We start from the raw sequence: 16,359 nt of genomic DNA, 5'->3' as shown, positions 1-16,359 counted from the left end.
AATATGACCAGAAGCACGACTACCCTAGGTTTGCCTATATATAGACATTGAAGCTAGTTTTGTGATTTCTGCCAAGGATGTAGCCTTGAAAAAGATTGTTTTTTTTTTCTCTCGGGCCCAGCGTTGTCAGGGTGTACTTGGAATGGTGATGGAGGGGGAGGTGCCTGGCAGAGCCAGACAGGTCCGACAAATCAGCTTTCCCAGTTAGCCAAGTGACAGATATCAGCTGGCCAACCTGCCCCCTTTTAGTTACTGACAGTTAGGAATTAGGTAAAGTAGGGGTGTTTTCTCCTTCACCCCCTCTCTTTCAAGTGCAGATAATTTCTGAGCAGTGTTAATTCTCAGTGGATTTGGAAATGCTGACCATTGGGTGTCTCTCTGTAGCCTGTGCAGAATTGATGTTATTTTTCTATTTTAATTAAAAATAGCCTCAGATAACCCTGCGTCCTTTCATTGGTTTTAAAATCAGATCCAGTGAAGGACCAAGTTCTTTATAAAAATAATGACTGCTTTGGAAACCCATATGTTCAGTTAAGGTTTCTAAGCTGCAATAAATATGAATTAAAGATTCATCAAAATTTTTATACTTGCAATTTCAGTTTTTGACACCTTTTGGAAAATCCATTCTATGTATATATCTGAAGTTTTAAGATTTCCTCTAGTGCTGGACCCAGAGTGCAATTTTAAAAACTTTACATCAAGGTGGATGGAGATATTCACTTGCTGTCCACACCTTAGGGGTTGTTTTTGCTGCCGGGAGACCCGTGGCCTGTGTGCTGAGAGTCACACGGGAGCCAGACACTGCCTGCGTCTATTGATTTTCCTCAGGCAGGGTAAGGAAAATGGCCCCGTGGAATTCTCTGTTACATAGAAGTGGGAAAGTAGTTGTGAAAAGGAAGCTAGCTGAGGTGCTGGACACACAGTTCATGCTCGTTTTAAATTGTACTAATACGTGGCTGGTTCCTTTGCCCTGGTGAGCTGAAGACTTCACCATGTCCTGTGGGGAGCTGTGCTTCCAGGCCCCTCCCCTCCAAAAGCTTTTTTTTTTTTTTTTTAATTTTTATTATTATTCAATTACAGTTGTATGCCTTTTCTCCCCCTCCCTCCACCCCACTACCTCCAAAGGCTTTTTAATGGGTAGTGAATCCAGAGTTGACCTCACAGAATCTGACCATCGCTGATGGAAAAGCAAAGCAAAGTAAAAAGCAAAAATAATTTTTCATCTATTCATGAGTTAGTGTGTTTTTACCACATGTGGAAATGTGGCTACTTAAATAAGAATTTCTTTCTGTCCGGAGACTGAGAGGCCCAACACCAGGAGTAGGGCACTCTGTGCAGGTGAACGTGGACACTGGAAGGTTTCTGCCTCGGGCAGTGCTTAGGAACCATCTTTTGTCTTTGGTCCAGATCAGGAGTCTAAGAAATAAGAAAGTTCACTGACACATGGGTTTCCAGGTTAGTATTTTTTAAAATTTCTGTTTCTGTGAGTTTAATTTGGAGAACAGTACCAGATTGTCTTTAAAATTACTAAATCAAAACAGTAATTTAATTACTGTTAAATTACAGTAATTAATTTAATTACTTACTGTAAATGGTAAGAAACATTTAGCTGTCTCCTACCATTTGTGATGTCCCTTATAGTGATTAACATGTACCTTTTCTGCCTTCGGGTTTGTAACCAATGGGAAACTGAGTTTCACAGGTTAATTCCAACCTTATTTCTTTGTGGACTCTACATAGAGAAGCATCATTTTATGACATTTTATTTTTCAAAATATTAATAGCACAAGTTACATCATAAGCCATAGTGCTTATAACTGAGTATAGAATCCCTTTGGTGTTAAAGCACATACATGCTTTTTTTCTTATTTATTTTAAGACAAAAAGACAATAATATGTTGTTTTACTGATAGAGATACTTTGAAGTTTTTTATTGAATTTATTGGGGTGCCATTGGTTAATGAAACCATGCAGGTTTCAAGCGTACAGCTATAACACATGGTCTGCATGCTGCCTTGTGCACTCACCACCCAAAGTCAAGTCTCCTTTTGAGCATGTATATGATTTTAATCCTGTGTGCCAGTATTTTATCAGATCTATCAACTCCTTTAAGGCAGAAACTACACTTATTTTGAAATAATTCAAGACATTAAAAAAAGTTGCGAAACTACTACACTGAATTTCATGTACCCTTCACACAGCTTCCCCATCTTACATAATCATAGTGTAATTATGGAAACCAGGATTGACACTGATACAGTAATATTAACCAATATACCAGACTTATTCTAATTTTGCCAACTGTCTTCCTACTGTCTTTGTGGAGCTCCAGGGTCCCATGGTGCACTTCATTGTGTCTCCTTAGTTGCACCTCGTCTGGAGGAGTTTTCTCTATTTTTCTTGCTTTAATCCTTTTGAAGAGCCCAGGCCAATCATTTTATAGAATGTATCCCATGCTGGGTTTATTTAATTTTTTTCATGCTAAGAATTGGCTTGTGCATTTTTGGCAAAACTACTACAGAAGTGAGGCTGCGCCCCTCTTGGTGTTAGTCTGTCAAAGTGTACGTGATGTCCATATGTCTCATTGCTGCCGATCTAACTTTTGGTTTCTTAGTTAAGGTCTATCAAGTCTCTCTGTTGCAAAATTATAATTTTTTTCCATTGGAGTTAATAAATATCTTGAGAGGACATTTTTCAAGGCTATACAGTTATCCTGTTTTTCATTATGCTTTTTGCCTATTAATTTTCTATCCCATTGATAATTCTTTTTTTTTAAAGATTTCATTTATTTATTTTCAGAAAGAGGAGAAGGAAGGGGGAAAGAAAGGAGAGAAACATCCATGTGTGAGAGAAACATCAATTGGTTGCCTCTCTTACACCCCCAACCAGGGACCTGGCCCACGACCTAGGTGTATGCCTTGATTGGGAATCAAACCAGCGACCTTTCAGTTCACAGGTGCTCAATGCACTGAACCACACCAGCCAGGGCTCCACTGATAATTCTTACCTGCGACAATCATTACTTGGTATTGGCCAGACGTGATGTATTTTATTTCCATCATTTCTTCTACATTTATTAATTAGAATTGTATAAGAGCTATTTCTTCTTCCCTCATTTATTCAGTTAGTATATCAGTGTGGACTCATGGATAGGATTATTTATTTTGTTGCCTAAATTATCCCAGATCTGGCCACTGGGAGCCCCTTCAGGTAGGCTCTCATGTCCCCCTTCACATATTCCCATCAGTTTTTCATTTATTGATTTTGAGAGAAAGAGAAACATGATTTTTGTCGTCCCACTTACTTATGCATTCATCGGTTGATTCTTGTATATTCCCTGACCAGGGATCAAACCCACCAACTGTGCTGCATTGGGATGGCGCTCTAACCAATGGAGCTACCTGGCCAGGGCATCTCCATCATTTTTAAAAAGTAATTTGTCACCTCTTCTTTGGCACCATGAGATGTATCAAGTTCATTTTGCTCTAGCCCCAAGTTGGTCATTTCTCCAAAGACCTCTAGATTTTTAAATTGGAAATTGATATTTAGAAACAAAATTTGGGTGCAAGGTATACTCATTGCTACTGGTATATTGTTGTTTCTATGCCCTCTCAGCTGACAGAGTATGGAAATGTGTATGTACACACGTACAGACCCCTTTATTCCTCTATATCTTTCTGTCTGTATGAATATTTATCTACCTAGTAAAGAGTATTAAGTTCATCCTGATATTTCTAATTACAAGCCAATACCACTCATTTCTTTCTAGACTTTTTCCCTTTCTTTTTTGTAACTCCTTTCTCCAACAGAGAGAAACTGGCTTTCTGTTATCTGTATTGTATTTACTCATTTGCTCAACTGTAGTATACATGTAAATAAGTTTCAGAGTTGTGATCCCATAATCCCTATGAGAAACAAATTTACTAATGAGACAGTAGATAGTGTTTGGGTATAGTTTTGTGGTCTTTAGCTTTACGGTATGTAGCAAAAATACTGATTTCCAAAGTTATTCATGGTGAATAATTCAATTTATTAAATTATTAAAAGAAATTATCTTTTCTTCTCTGTTCCTGTCAGTGTAGTTGTGTTGTTCGTTGGCAGGACGGCCACGTCCGTTCGTTGTTTGTGTTCCGTGTGGGCTCCCCCGACACAGAGAGGGTGGTTTCAATCAGTTATTCGGGAGGAAATGGGTGAGGCCACTGTGGTCCTAAAGTCAGAACCATGTGAGGAGGGGGCTCAGAACAGCGCCCCCTCGTCCTTGGTGTCACAGGTCACTGCCCCCTTCTTTCTCCTGACTCCCCCTCACCTCCTGAAGTTAACCAGTGTCATTAGTTTCTGGCTGATTCTGTATTTCTTTTTGTACAAATAAGTAGATACAGATGTGTTTTCTGACACAGTGACTACATTTTGATGTCTTTGTGATACTGGGCAATTTGTATGCTGTTTGGTGATTTTGTCTCTTAAGGGTACTGTTTATAATTGGTGTATCCGTACTGCTAATGTATTAGAGAGCTAGTAAACTATTGTTTTCTTTCTTGAAAAATAATTTGGGGAGTTTTCTAGAATGAAAATGAGAATGTGAATTTTGATATGGCCATTAGCACTGAACTGTCAAAAAAAAAAAAAGGTAACAAAGCAAGCAGCAATGTTTTTCAGCTTTTCTTTAACCCACTATATATTTTTAGCAAGATATTTAAAAAATTTTTGTTCCTTACTAATCAAATTTGAATTATTTTAAGTATCAGTGACAGCTGCTAGACTGTTATGTAAAATATGTAGTTTTTGCTTCTGGAGGTCTTGTAAAGTAGCTCTTCTCACAAGCAAAGCAAAGGGAAACTTTCCCCCAAGTCTGTTTAATAGTGCTATTCTGGTGCATTTCACGGTGCGCTCTTTTTCTTTTCAAATACCCTGCAGGCCTTTGGCCAGTCCTTCTCCATCCACCGGAAAGTTGCTGAGGATGGAGAGACCCGGGAGGAGACGCTTCTGCAGGAGTCCGCCTCGAAGGAAGCTTACTACCTGGGGAAGATCTTGGAGATGCAGAACGAACTGAAGCAGAGCCGGGCTGTGGTCACTAACGTGCAGGCAGAAAATGAGAGGCTCACAGCCGTCGTGCAGGACCTGAAGGAGGTAAAAAATACCCCGCGAGAGATTTGTGGGAGAGAGAAACGAGATCAAGTGCTGGAATAAACCTGTCTCCTTAATCAGAGGAGCTATATTAAGCAAGAAGCACGTAATACTGACGCTAGCATATTTTCGGCTTTTTAAAGTGAAATGACAGCTTGTTCTGAGATGAACTTTTCTCACTGTTTATTGAGAATTGAAACCTTTATTTATTGAGTATTTGGGAATGGGGCTTGCTGTTTCTGCAAAGGTGTCTTAAAAAGATAGTAGCCGCAGCACTTCTTCCCCGTCTCCCTGTTTGAATACATTGTGGAGAAGGGCTGGCTGTGAAGCTGTGGGTCCGCACAGATCCACAGTGACAGTGGTGTTAGCGCAAGATGCCTCACACTGGGGAAGGAGACCTTGGGAGAGTGTTCTGAGGGGTCGTAGAGTCTGGCAATGCAGAACCATAAACTGTTTTTCTGGTTGTAGACACAGCAGCCAGCCAATTACACCAGTGCGAATTAGGTGTGGGAGCCCTCCTTGCCCCGTCCCCGTCCCCGGGGCATCCATGGGACTCCCTGCTTCTCTTCAGCCTCCCCACAGCTGCAGCATGTGCCAGGCCATTTTCAAACAATCTGCCAGTGAAGGTGGGGACACGGAGAGCCAAAAGCAGCTTTATCCACTGAACCTTTTTAAGAGCATTTTTGGAATGAACGAATCATAATGAATTCATAATGAACCATTCACTCCATTTTTTGATATGAAAGCTGCAGACGAGGTGCTGACGTCATCTCATTCCTACGCCAGTGCAGCAGGAGGGGCCAACAGGTCCCAGGTCCACGACTAAGTGGGCTTAGTGATCAAGCGTTTTAGTAATAGAAAAAGGTGGGATGAAAAAATTGCTCAATATTATGAAATATAACAGAAGTAACCCACTGATATACTTCTTAAAGTTAGTGACACATTGCAAATAGGGTTTCATTATTCTGAGATATAAGTTGTCCAAAATTTGTTGAAATTTAATCAATAATTCACATTTATACATTCCATATTACAGTGAACTAAATGAATATATATAGTAAGGTTTGTGCTTTACCTAGTTCATTGTGTACATGCCTAAATATAGTAGTATGGCTTGCGGAGACCAACTAAGAAGAAAGGAGCCAACTAAGTAGAAGTTAATGTATTCTTAGTACTAAGTAATCAGAAGAACATGAGATGGTTTTCAGGATGATGCCCTGCCTCTCTTCCCTCCACTGCAAACGATTGTTAAAAATCAAGCTGCTCTCTAGCTCTTTACCTGATGCATCTGTATGCCCTGGGTTTGGGCCATCCCTGGCTTATCCTTTGTAAGCACCAGACTCTCTTCCTCCTAAGAAATTGTCACTCAGCTTTTCAGTCCCAGGCTTCCCTGTGAGACAAGCATCTACTGCAGAAGTGGACCCAAGGTCATGTAGTGACATAGACCACCACTCTTGCTTAAACAAGATGTTGAACAGCCACAGGGGGCAACCTTAGTGGCCAAGAGCAGCTGGTTCACGTGGCAAGTAGGCAGACAGGACGTGACTTGGGCAACTTGAGGGCCCAGTGCACAAACGTGCAGGGGATTTGTGGAGAACTATGACCAGTGAGTCCAGATCCTCAGGCTGCACATCTCTGTGGTCACAGCAGCTGCAGCTGGGGAAGAAACAATGAAGGTCGAGGAAGGGGCATAGAATCTGAAAGTGTTTTTCTGTTGAGGTGAGACAGTGGTGATTGACAGAGCACCCTCACTTAGGCACCCCGTGAGTGAGAGTAGCTTCCAATGAGTAGATCTATAATAAGCACCAGGAGTTGGTAATTAAGAATGAGGATATAAGTTAGGAATGAGGTGAGGCAGTAAAGTAAGAAAAATTGGAGGAGCCCTTCATTCAGATCAGTTCTGAAATTTTAGTGAGCCTCGGAATCAGAGAACTCATCAAAACTCCAGTCCCGGGCCCCAACCTGAGCTCCTGAGTCAGTAGTTCTCAGTAGGACTCACAGATTTTTATTCTTAACAAGTTCACAGCTGATGCTGTGGCTGCTGCTCTGGAGACCACACTTTAAGAACTACTAATTCAGACTTTTGGGCGGACCCAAAGCTGGGGAGGGCCGAGTTGTAGGCTCACAATTTAGGGACTTGCTGTAAGCACCATAATCTGACTGAATCTCTTTGTTATCGCCCTTCAATATCTATGCATTTTCAATAGTTGCTTTGCAGGAAGGGAATAACTCGTTGCATCCAAATGGATGTATTTTTAAATCTAAAATAGCTCCAGGATATTTGGCTGATGAATGTCTTCATTCAGGTTTGTCAGGTAATGAAAAGAAAAAGAAGAGCAGGTTGTCTGTGTCTTGGTCTTCTAAGCGGGTCTACAATGTGTTTCTTGATACTGTCTCTGAGGGGCTGAAAGCAGGTGGTTTTTGTTTCTGCTTTGGTTGTTAAAAAGCCCCAGGACTATGTTTAACTATAAAAACTAACCTAGGTTTTTCATATAAATCTTATTTTCAAACATTTTCATCAGTCTTGTGGTATATATGTCTTTTTTAAAAAAGATTTTATTTATTTAATTTTAGAGGAGAAGGGAGGGAGAAAAAGATCGATGTGCAAGAGAAACACCAATCCATTGCCTCTCACACGCCCCCAACCAGGGACCCAGCCCTCAAACCAGGCCTGTGCTCCAACCTGAACCAGGTCGCTGAATCGTGAACCAGCGACCTTTCAGTTTGCAGGCTGGCATTCCACCCACTGAACCACACCAGCCAGGGCTTATGGTATAACTATCTCTAATGGCAAACTGCTTTAAATAATTTTTAAAGTACAGGGAGTATTTTAAAAATAACCCAAATCAAAGAACCAAATTAGGAGTGAATCCTCTAGAACCAGTAATGGAGGGGGAAAGTCCCTGGGTTGCCTCGAGATGCATCATTTTGCTGAGAGCTTAAAGAGAACAGATAGATCACTGTAGTGCCTGGGCAGATAATTAGAAAACAGGTTTAAATTGTGTTTTTCTGTCTCAAACAATAGGTCTTAACATGCTCAAAGAGAGCCTAAGTAGGTTTATTTGGACAATATTTATTGAACTCTTACTGGAACTAAATTAAACTAAAATCAACATTGATGAAATCACAACATAGGATAGTAAAACTTCTAATACTACTGAATACTCTCAATTGTTAAGTAAGTTAGAATTTACTGCAATTTTTACAGAGCATCCAATGCAATTACGCCAGCATTCCTAACCAGAATTGCTGTTCGTATAAAAATGAGATGTCCGAGAAGGTAGGCCGCTGTGGGTGGAATGCAGAAGACTAGAGTTGTAAAGTGGAATATTGACAGTAGGAGAGTTTAAGCCTGTACTTGGAAGTGCAAATAACTGAACATTTGACTGCCAGCAGTGTGCAAGGCACTGTTCTAATTCTCTACATGAATTAACTTTCTGAGTCCTTATAACAACCCTATTGAAGTAGGTCCTATTATTATATCATCTCATTTTACTGATGGGGCATGTGACTCGTGGGGAGGTCCAGAATTTGTCCAACATGCATGAGTAATACGTGATAATCCAGAATCTGAACTCAGAAAACCTGGCTGTGATCGAGACACTCCTAGCCACGTCACTGTAGGTGCCAAGAACACGATCTCCTCTTGCCTTGCCTCAGGCTAATGAAATTTCTGGCACAGTATATGAAGCTTTGGTACAATGGATAAATTTGTAACTTGTTAGTAATACTTTTGTTACCATGTGGCCATTTTAAGAGCTGCTTAATCCATGTGATTTTTATTATAGTTGAAGGTCCATTTTCCCCATATTGAAATTTACAACCAAATTTCATAAAATAGCAGTGGCTCAATTTCCAGAAATCTATTATTATGGCAACATTAGGAATATATGTTACACCTTAAGGAATCCACATCTATAAACTTTTAGAGTGTGAGTATACCTTAGTGATTATTTGGTTAAGAGTCATAATTTTTTCTCCCACAGTCCTGAATGGGCAGCAACCCTTTCTTTCCTCAGACACTTCCAGCACAATGGAGAAGATGACCTGTGAGTCCTTTAAAGGAAGGACTTGTTTCACCTGTCACTTATCTTTGTGTCCCCAGCATCGAGCACAATGCCTGGTCAAAAGCAGACATTAAAAAATACCATTTGTTGAGTTGAATTGAACTGGAAAAAAAACATGCTTTAAGTAGCTAGCTACTGCTGTGTTTGAGTTGCAGCTGTGCCACTTACCAAGTGTGATACTTACTTTTTGTTTTCTAAGTTTCACTTTCCTTCTAACATGGAGATGTCCTGCGTCCTGTGTGGAGTGCCTGGGACAATGGAGATGTTAAATCACTGTAATTTCCTGTCTCCCAGCTCCCTCCCAAGGCTGCCCTCCTGTTGCTTGGCAGCTCTAATTGTTAAACTGCTTGTTTTTGTTCAGTGAAAAGTCGACTCTGATTTTTACCACCTGGTCACATTTCTAGCATCTAGATCTACAGAGAATACTTTTTAAAAAAATCCTCAACTGAGGATCTGTTTATTGATTTCAGAGAGAGAGAGAAAGAGAGAGAAGGAGGGAAACACTGGTTGCCTCCTGTACATGCCCCGACCGGGCATAAAACCCACAACCTGTGTATGTGCCCTGACTGGGGATCAAACCCGCAGCCTTTTGGTGTATGGGGCAATGCTCCACCTTAACTAAGCCACTTGGCTGGGGCCAGAGAATACATTTTTTTTTTAAATTTTCTATTCCACTTGACAACTTTAGCCCATGCCCAACAGCTTCAAGTATTTGGAAAGAGCTGTCTTGTCTTCTCTTTTTCAGGCTAAACATATCTAGATCCATTAGGACCTCCTCCTGTGACGTGTCTGCAGGGTGTCTCCGCATCCTGGTTGTTGCTGTCTTAGACTGACATCAGTGTCTCTTAAAAATGTGTCTGCTCTTTTTTAAAAATGTGATACTATTGACTGTCTTTATTCCTATTTGGAATCCTTGATCATTTGAAACGTTGGACCTAGGTTTTGAGTTTCTCATCTCAGGGTTTTCATCTTTTTGGATTTTTAGCTTTGCAGTCATGCATTCCTTCATTCTGCAGAGGTCTGCTCAGTGCTTACTAACTATGAGCCAGATGCTTGGGAAACATCAATGAACAAAATTCAGTGAGGAGTAGTTGTTTTCAATGTTAGGCCCACTGAATGTGTTTAGAGACTATTTCCTTCTACTCTTCAGTACCATGGAAACTGAAAGGGAGCTGTTTTCACACAACATACACCATAGACTGAATTTTGTGTGCCCTGAACAATTATATGTTGAAACCTAATCCCCAATGTGACGGTGTTAGGAAGTGGGGCCTTTGCGAGATGATTAGGTCATGACCTTATTAAAGACATCTCAGAGAGCCCCCTTGCCCCTTCCCCCACGTGAGGACACAGAAGATGGCCATCTATGCACCAGGAAGCGGGCCCTCCCTGACACACAGCCTGTCGGCACTTGATCATGGACTTCCCAGACTCCAGAGCTATAAAAAGATAAATGCCTGTTGTTTAAGCTGCCCAGCTTAAGGTATTTTGTTACAGCGGTCCAAATGGACTAAGACAGCATGTAATATTTTGTACAATAATATCACACTTGTCTCAGTCTCTCATTAAACCTACACATAGGTGAACCTGCTGTGACCGAGTAAATGAAAAACATAATTTAAACAGCAATTAGATGCCATGGACCTCAGCACATAGTCACTTGGTTCTGTGGGGAGCTGTCCAGTCAGCCTTTAAAAATCCATTTGCTTCTGTTGTATCAATAGATGATTTGGTAATAGTGTGGAATTGTAAATCAGAGATGCTGAGTTTAGTTCTAACTGGACCATTTTAACAGTTGTGTGATTAAAATTATTTTCTATGTAAACATTATAATAATACCTATTCTACTCCCTATGATTTTTATGAAGATAAAATATTTTTTATGAAAGTGCTTTATAAGGAATAGAGGACTCTGTAAGTGTTAGTTATTGTTTCAGAGTTTGGTAATCAGAATCATTCACACACAGCAAGATGAAAACAATGCATTAGAAAGATGAATTGAAATAGAGGGAGAGGCTGCAGCACCTTCTGCTTCTGATGGTAGCAAGAGGAAGGGCTGACATCTTGGCAGCAAAAGAATACACAGCACACATGGAAACGCCGGTGGGTTGAAAGAGGAGAGCCGTCGGGTGATCTTACTATCAGTGTAGACAGCCTTTCACACCTGGCTGGTTCCTGAAGGGGTCACTGCATTACTACTCAGCACAATAGGGAGTGTGCTCACCGCTGATCTGCATCATGGGGAAAGATTAAACTATTTAATTAATGCATCCAGTAAATAAGAAAGCTTTTCTTATAGTCTCTAATGTTTGGGCTGAATAATGGTCACTGGCAGCTGTGTTCACCCACAGCTGAGTGAAAGGGACACTTCCAGCTGAGGGACGATGTCACCCTCCTGTGAAGGCGTGGCTGGGGCAGGGCTGAAAGCTGTGTCCCCGTTTCACTCCTCTCTCTCTACTTGTTGGGAATGGACCTCACACCCCTCTGGAACGATGCAAAGCACCAAACAGTAAAGAATTACTACTGTTTTTAATTGGTTTAAATAACTAATAATAATATGATAGCTAACATTTATGGTAGTTTACCACACGCACTTTACATTCTTTATCTCTTTTGGTGTTATTAAAAAATTTACAATGCGTGTATGTACTGTCTCTCTCCCCCCTTTACAGTAGCTGAGACAAAAGAGGCTAAACCGCTTGTCCAACAAGCTGTCCACCTGGTGTCCTACGTCAGGCAGCCTGACTCTGGAGTCCCTGCTCTTACCCGTGTCCGTGCCTGCTTGTTGGCTTTTGATTCTGCCAGAGAGAGCTTCTTTCTTTTGGTTGAAATTCCTTTCTAACATTGCTGACTCTACTATAAACAAATATCCCTATTAACATCCTCAGGAATCTGAAAGCAAAGTTTAACAAATACAGGCAATGTGCCTTTGGGAAGTATAGTTATATAAATAGGTTTGTTTGTAAGATTAGTTTAATTAATTATAGGCTGATGGGATTTTTTTGTTTATAATTCTATGAATTTAACACATATGTAGATTTATATAACCACTGCTACAATCAGGATGCAGAGTAGTTTAATCACTCCCAAACCTCCCCTGTGTTGTGCTATTGCTTTGTAGTCATACCCTTCCCCCCAAACCTCTGATAACCAACCATCTGTCCTCTTTCACTCCAGTGTTGTCTCTTCAAGAATGTTATGTAAATGGAATTACACAGTATGTACCCTTTGGAGTTTGGGTCCTTTCTCTCATCATTAACGCCCATGAGATGTCGTCTAAGTTATCAATAGTATCAATAATTTCTTCCTTTCTATTGCCAAATAACATTTTACCGTATGGGTACACAACGATGTTCTTTTAAAAAACCTGTTGAAGAACATTTGGGTTGTTTTCAGATTTTGTCAATTACAAATAGAGCTGCTACATATGTTCATGTATATTAATATTTTTGTGTGAACAAAGTTTTCATTTTTCTAGGGCAAATAACTGGAAGGGTGGGCATCCAGGGATAGGTGGTAAGTGTGCGTTTAACTTGGCCAGAGCGGCTGCGCCATGTTGTAGTTCCCGTAGCAATGTGTAGGCGTTCCAGTTTCTCTTCATTCTTTCTAGCACTTGATGTTACCAGTTTTGTTTTGTTTTTTTTTAACTTTAGCCATTCTTATAGGTGTGTACTGGTAATCTCATCGTGGCTTTAGTTTGCATTTCCCTATGGCTAACAGTATGGAACATCTTTTGATTTGCTTATTTGCATTTCATATATTCTTCTAGGTAATGTTTCTGTTCTAGGCTTTGTCCATTTTTTAATTGTGTACATTTTGAGAATTCTTTATATATGCTGTATTCAAGACCTTGGTTTGGATATGTGATTTGCAAATATTTTCTCTCAGCTTGACTTTTGATTCCTTTTTAAATTAAATTTTATTTTTCAATTACAGTTTACATTCAGTGTTATTTTGTAGGAGTTTTGGGTGTACAGCATAGTGGTTAGACGCGTACTTTACAAGGTGTTCCCCCTATCTCCAGGACCCACCTGACACCATACAGTTATTGCAGTGTTATCGGCTGGGTTCCCTGTGCTGCACTTTACATCCCCGTGATTATTTTGTAACTGCCAATTTGTAGTTCGTAATCGGTTAACTTTTTCATCCAGCCACCCAACTCCTCTCCTCTGTGGCTTTCATCAGTCTACTCTCTGTATCTGTGAGTCTCTGTTTTGTTTATTTTGTTCTTCAGGCACCACATACATGTGAAAGCTTTCACTTGTGTTCATTCTCTTAAAATTGTCATTGGTAGAACACAAAGGTTTTTATTTCTGTGAAGTTCATTATATCAAGAAATTCTTATGTATTATGTTATTGGGATTTTTTTGTATTATGTTTTTTATATCAGATTTAAGAAACTTCTCCATCCCTAAGTCATAAATATTTTCTCCTGTATTTTCATCTAAAAACTTTATAGTATCAAATTTAGGTCTGTGCTCCATTTTGAGTTGATTTTTGTATAAAGTGTGAGATTTAAGTAGAAATTCGTATGGGGCTATATAAATGTTCCATTGTCTCATCACTATTTGTTGAAAGACTAGCCTTTCTCCATTGAAATGCTTTTATAGCTTGGTCCAAATCAACTGGCCACATTTTTTTAGTCTAGTTCTAAACTCTGTTCTGTTGGTCTGTGTGTCTATCCCTTTGTCCATACCACATCAACATGATGACGTCACAGAGGTAACAGGAAGCCAAGTCATGTAGGTAGGGCCTTATAGACCATTGAAAGGCGTTTGGCTTTTACTTTGAATGAAGTGGGAGCCATTGGAAGCTGTTGTGCCAAGGAGACAGGACTTCCATGAGGCAGGGATACGAGTGGGAGGTTAATGCAGTCATCCAGATGTGAGGAAATGGCGGTCTGGGCCAAGATGACAGGGGAAGGTGGTGAAAAGAGGTCACTAATATTCTGAATATATTTTGAGAGTAGAGAGCCAACATGACTTTCTTTTTTTTAAAGATTTTATTTCTTCATTTTAGATAGAGGGAAGGGAGGGAGAGAGGGAGAGAAATATCAATGTGTGGTTGTCTCTCACATGTCCCCTACTGGGGACCTGACCCAGACTGCAGCCCAGGCATGTGCCCTGACTGGGAATCGAACCAGCAACCCTTTGGTTTGTAGGCCTACACTCAATCCACTGAACCACACCAGCCAGGGTCCAACATAACTTTCTAAAAGGTTGGATATAGATAATATGAGATGAGGAGGGAAAATGACAACATGAAGTCCCAGGTTTTTAGCTTAACCAATTTGAAAACTGAAAAGGGGAGGGTTTCAGATGAAACAACTTTTAGAAGGGAAGATCAGAAGTCAAGTTTTAGACATGTAAGTTTTAAATTTCAGTTAGCTTTCCAAATGTAGATGTTGAATGGGTAGTGGGAGATGAGGGCCTAAAGTCTGGGAGAGCAATCTGGGGATAGAAATACAAATTTGGGAATTATCAGCAGTAGATGCTCTTTAAGGCTTATCACTGAGATCACCAAGGCAGGGTGTGTAAATGGAAAAGAGAAGGGGCCCAGGCACTAAGATGTTGCCTTAAGATGTTAGAAGCAAGGGGAGAAACTACAAATAATAGTGAGATAGAAAGACAATAAACAGAGAATAGTTCCCAGAAACAAAGTGAAGAAAATGATGTCTACAGAGGAGTGGTGATCAGTAGCGGAAATGCTGATGGTCAAATCAGATGGGGAACCTGAATCGCCCACTGGATTTAGCAAGAAGGGGTCGTTAGTCACCTCAGTTAGCAAAGTTTCTCTGGAGTGATGGGGGTGAAGGCTTGATTAGGGTAGGTTTCAGAGAGAACAAAAGGAGAAGAATTGAAGACAGAGTGGAGGCCCACTTTTCCAGGAGATGACTTTGTTTGCAAAGAGGACCAAAGAAAGGAGAGGGTCACTAGCAGGGACAAAATGGTGAGATGGTCCCCCGGGAGAGCGAGCCACTGTGGTAGGAGCATGGGAATGAGTGGCGGGAGCTGGAATAGACGTTCCCTCATGAGGAGAAATTCTAGGAGTTGAGATCATCTGGGTGAATATTGAGAATCCAGGAATTTTAGATCAGAGGTTCTGGAGACGTTGACAGTGAGCCGAGAGCTAAAGCCTTAAAGAAATAAGGGGGAGTGAGTTGGCGTTTGGCAGGTGACAGGAACTGTGCTGGCAATGGACAGGATGCAGTGACTGTGCCTGCCCTGCTGCCCCTGCCTTGTCCCAGTGGAAGCTACTGTTAATTTGCTTCCCCCTAAAAATGTACATGTTCCAGTTAAAAAAAAAATCTCATGAAGACATGAACTTTAAAGCAGAGGAGTTTTAGGGAAGGAGGGAGGAAGAATGCTCCAAAAGCAGCTGTGTGGTGCAAAAGGGGCACCCTCCCACCTCCAGGCCGGCACTGGAGAGGGCTGCAGGACAAACCGCGTGCCCCAGGGAGAGCAGGTCTCTCTCCATTAAAACGGGGACATGCATTACACACGTCTGTAAAATCATCTTCATGCCTGCGGTAATCCCGTGTGCCCACAGGGTCAGTGACCATCCGGTGAACTGCGTGCACTGATGTAAGGAGCGCATACACACATCATTCTCTTCTTAACGACGGTAAATATTCCCCCCCCCCCCATGATTTGGGAAGTTGGTTTATTGTATTTGTCAATGAGAAACAATACAACAGCTTTTGAACAGTTCCCAAAGTGATGTTGATCATCATTCAAAAATACTTTTGGCCTTTTTGACATTATTTTGGGGTGGTATTAAGGACCTACAGCTCCATAATTCCAAACATTTGGGGGGGACTTCAAACATGAAAACACATATAAATATTTCCAACATGGAGATGTTGGATATCATTTGGACCCAGCTTTAAAAGAGTGCCATTTTGGTTTGTGACTTTTTTTTCTGCATTAGACAATAAGAAGGGTCATAAACTTCTGGCCTGATATGACAGTTACATCAACTTCCTTTGGAATAGCCAGTTGTTAAACCAGTGCCAAATGAAGAATTCAACGGGAAATGGCAGGGAAGGTCAAGCTAAAGTTAGAAATGGTGAGAGAGCATTCAGTGCTCCGGGCGTGCTGCAGAAATGGCAAGTCTGCACCCGACATTGGTAAAATAAGACACCTTGCTGTGACTGGTGTGGTTCGGT

At 40.8% G+C, this 16,359-nt stretch overlaps 1 protein-coding gene across 5 annotated transcripts in view; it reads left to right on the top strand.

Annotated features, from left to right (window-relative positions):
- BICD1 (BICD cargo adaptor 1) overlaps positions 1 to 16,359 on the top strand; it is a 172,496-nt gene that overhangs the window by 72,551 nt on the left and 83,586 nt on the right. For all 5 annotated transcript variants that reach the window (XM_045184062.2, XM_024575900.3, XM_024575898.4 and 2 more), the window contains exon 2: positions 4,915 to 5,127. In XM_045184062.2, the coding sequence (XP_045039997.2) occupies positions 4,915 to 5,127 (213 nt within the window). The remainder of the gene's footprint in view (positions 1 to 4,914; positions 5,128 to 16,359) is intronic.

The sequence above is a fragment of the Desmodus rotundus genome, chromosome 3 (genome assembly GCF_022682495.2).
Source record: "Desmodus rotundus isolate HL8 chromosome 3, HLdesRot8A.1, whole genome shotgun sequence".
NCBI lineage: Eukaryota > Metazoa > Chordata > Mammalia > Chiroptera > Phyllostomidae > Desmodus > Desmodus rotundus.
The sequence above is the reverse complement of the archived record's forward strand: the minus strand, read 5'-3'. Positions and strand labels throughout refer to the sequence as shown.